Source organism: Alosa pseudoharengus, unplaced genomic scaffold, assembly GCF_046254945.1.
Source record: "Alosa pseudoharengus isolate Yale_2024_CS ecotype anadromous, Long Island Sound unplaced genomic scaffold, YU_APseudo_1.1 YU_APseudo_1.1_scf_17, whole genome shotgun sequence".
Lineage (NCBI taxonomy): Eukaryota > Metazoa > Chordata > Actinopteri > Clupeiformes > Clupeidae > Alosa > Alosa pseudoharengus.
The window spans coordinates 29,641,812-29,644,311 of NW_027468640.1; the positions used below are offsets into that span (position 1 = coordinate 29,641,812).

The window sequence follows — 2,500 nt, forward strand, 5'->3', positions numbered from 1 at the left end:
TAAACACAGAAAAATCGCTCCCATATACACACCTGCTTAAACCTCCCTTTAATACACACACGCACACATGGACACACACACACACACACACACACACACACACACACACACACACACACACACACACACACACACACACACACACACGCACACACACACACACGCACACACACACGCGTCGCACACCCACACATTGCAAGGTTAGTGAGAAAGTGGCAGAAAGAGGCCTACATGGTTAGCCTGTATGTTTCAATCCCAGGCCACTTAACCTGTCCGTCACTCAGCCGGCCCCCTCTAAGATAAGGACAAATAACCCTGCCGCATACACGCGTTAAGGCGCAGCAAATAGAGGCCTTTCAGCCACCGACGCGCGACATGAATAATGCAGGCGGACAAGGGCATCCTGGCCAAACTGATCCTGGGCCAGTGCCTGCTGACAGCAGCCAGTAGAGAGCGAAGCCCTGAGCCTGGTCTGGGACCCACATGCTGACTGGCTGAGCCTCAGCTCCTGATGCACCACGGAGCTGTCCGTGGTTTTGAACTCTACTGCGGGGCTCTGGCAGCATTAGTGGAGGGGTTATGGAGCGCTCTCCAAGGTGCTGAAGTGTGTAAGGACAGCAGTGGAGGCAGAGCACTGGTGATTTATTGTACTGACAGTACATTAGTGCTGTGTAAATGCCATTGCTATAAATAAAGAATCCTATCCCATTCTCTCTCTCTCTCTCTCTTTCTCTCTCTCTTTTATCTCTGTTTGTCTCTCTCTCTCTCTCTCTCTGTCTCTCTCTCTCTCTCTGTTGGGGGTCTGTATGTTTTGGTTGAGGGTTGAGGGGGGTGGAGTGACTCAGAGAGTCAGGCGGCTAGTGTAACTAAATTTAGAGAGATAAAGACAGAGCGAATTCACACACGACAGAAAAAAACACACATTCAAGCAAGCTGTCACACATTCACAATTTCATTTACACGCATGCACACACACACACACACACACACACACACACACAATGGGTATGTCCTGATTGTCAGGTGTGACGGCAAAAATTTGAGGGCTGTTCACCACCAATCTGTTCCAATTTAACCCTAATGAAAGAGGACAGACACACCAACACTGCCAACAGGAAAGAGAGAGAAAGAGAGAGAGTGAGACAGAGAGAAAGAGAGAGAGAGAGGGAGAGAATGTCTGTATTTCTAGACAGGAGAAGGGAGATTTCACCCGTCTATGAGAACATTACATCAAATGACTTATAAATGTCCCTGTCAAACAGGAGAGAACCTTTTTACTGAGCAATTGATGCCATCAGGAAGCGAAACCTAAACTGCACCTTTATGGGGAGAAAATATATGGCTGACATGCCCTTTTCAGAGAACACAGTACGCCATGACCTAAACAGCAGCCCACACACATTAACACACTCACATAAACACATGACCACACATGACACATACACACACGACCAAACATGACACATACACTCACCCAGCCCTACCCGACCCTGGTGAGTAAAAATAAGGAAAATACACACACATGCACACACAAACGTGAACACAAAGACAGAAAGATGCACGCATGAGCACGCCCATACACACACACACACACACACACACACACACACGCACACACACACACACTCACAGACAGACAGACACACACACACACACACACACACTCTCTCTCTCTCTTACACACACACACACACACACACACACACACACACACACACACACACACACACACACACACACACACACACACACACACACACACACGCACACACACTAACTACTAAATTAGATAGCTATTTCAAGTCGGTGGCGGCACGGCAGGGGATCAAATAAGCACGCTCCGTTTGAAGTGTCGTTCTTATCTGCTTCCCTTCCGCTCCGAAACAAGCCCCCTATCTCCCTCCCTCCCTCCCTCCTTCTTTCTCTCCCTCTCTTTCGCTATCCTCTTTCTTCCCATTCTAACACCCCCACGTCTCTTTTCACTTCTCCCACACTTATCTCCTCTCTCTCTCTCTATCTTTCTTTCTCTCTCTCTCATGCTGGACTGATGCCTCTTGTCGTCTGTTTTCCCTCTCTCCTCTTAGTCTCTCTGCTATCTCTTGTTCCTCTCATCCTCTCCTTTTTGTATGCCAGTCTCTCCCTCTCTCTCTCTCTCCCTCTTACCCCATCCTTCTCTCTTTCTCTGCCTCTCTCTCCGTCCGCCTGCCTGTGCCCTCCTCCCTCCCACCCACCCTCCCTCTCTCTTTCCCTCCTCTCTCTCTCTCTCTCTCTCTCTTGCTCGCTCGCAGTCGCTCTCCGTCAGGCTAGCGGACACACGCGCCACACTCACACTCAAAAAACGTCTGCAATCAAAGACCCGCTTCACGACTCGCGTTGCGTGGGGGGAAAAACAGGAACCGAGGGAGGAGGAGAGTCTTAACCACGAAAAGAGGAGAAGATAAACGACAAACCGCAAAAAAAAAGAACAGGAAGAAAAGACAAAACTGACGGAGGGAGAGAG

The 2,500-nt window shown here is 49.3% G+C and overlaps 2 protein-coding genes across 2 annotated transcripts in view; one reads left to right on the forward strand and one right to left on the reverse strand.

Moving 5' to 3' along the window:
* The window catches only part of pcxb (pyruvate carboxylase b), a 217,017-nt gene that overhangs the window by 50,126 nt on the left and 164,391 nt on the right, over window positions 1-2,500 (reverse strand). The gene's annotated exons all lie outside the window — the stretch shown is intronic.
* Window positions 383-2,500, forward strand: part of LOC143127832 (leucine-rich repeat and fibronectin type-III domain-containing protein 2) — a 38,156-nt gene continuing 36,038 nt past the window's right edge. The window contains exon 1 of the mRNA XM_076289548.1: window positions 383-470. Coding sequence (XP_076145663.1) covers window positions 383-470 — 88 coding nt within the window. The remainder of the gene's footprint in view (window positions 471-2,500) is intronic.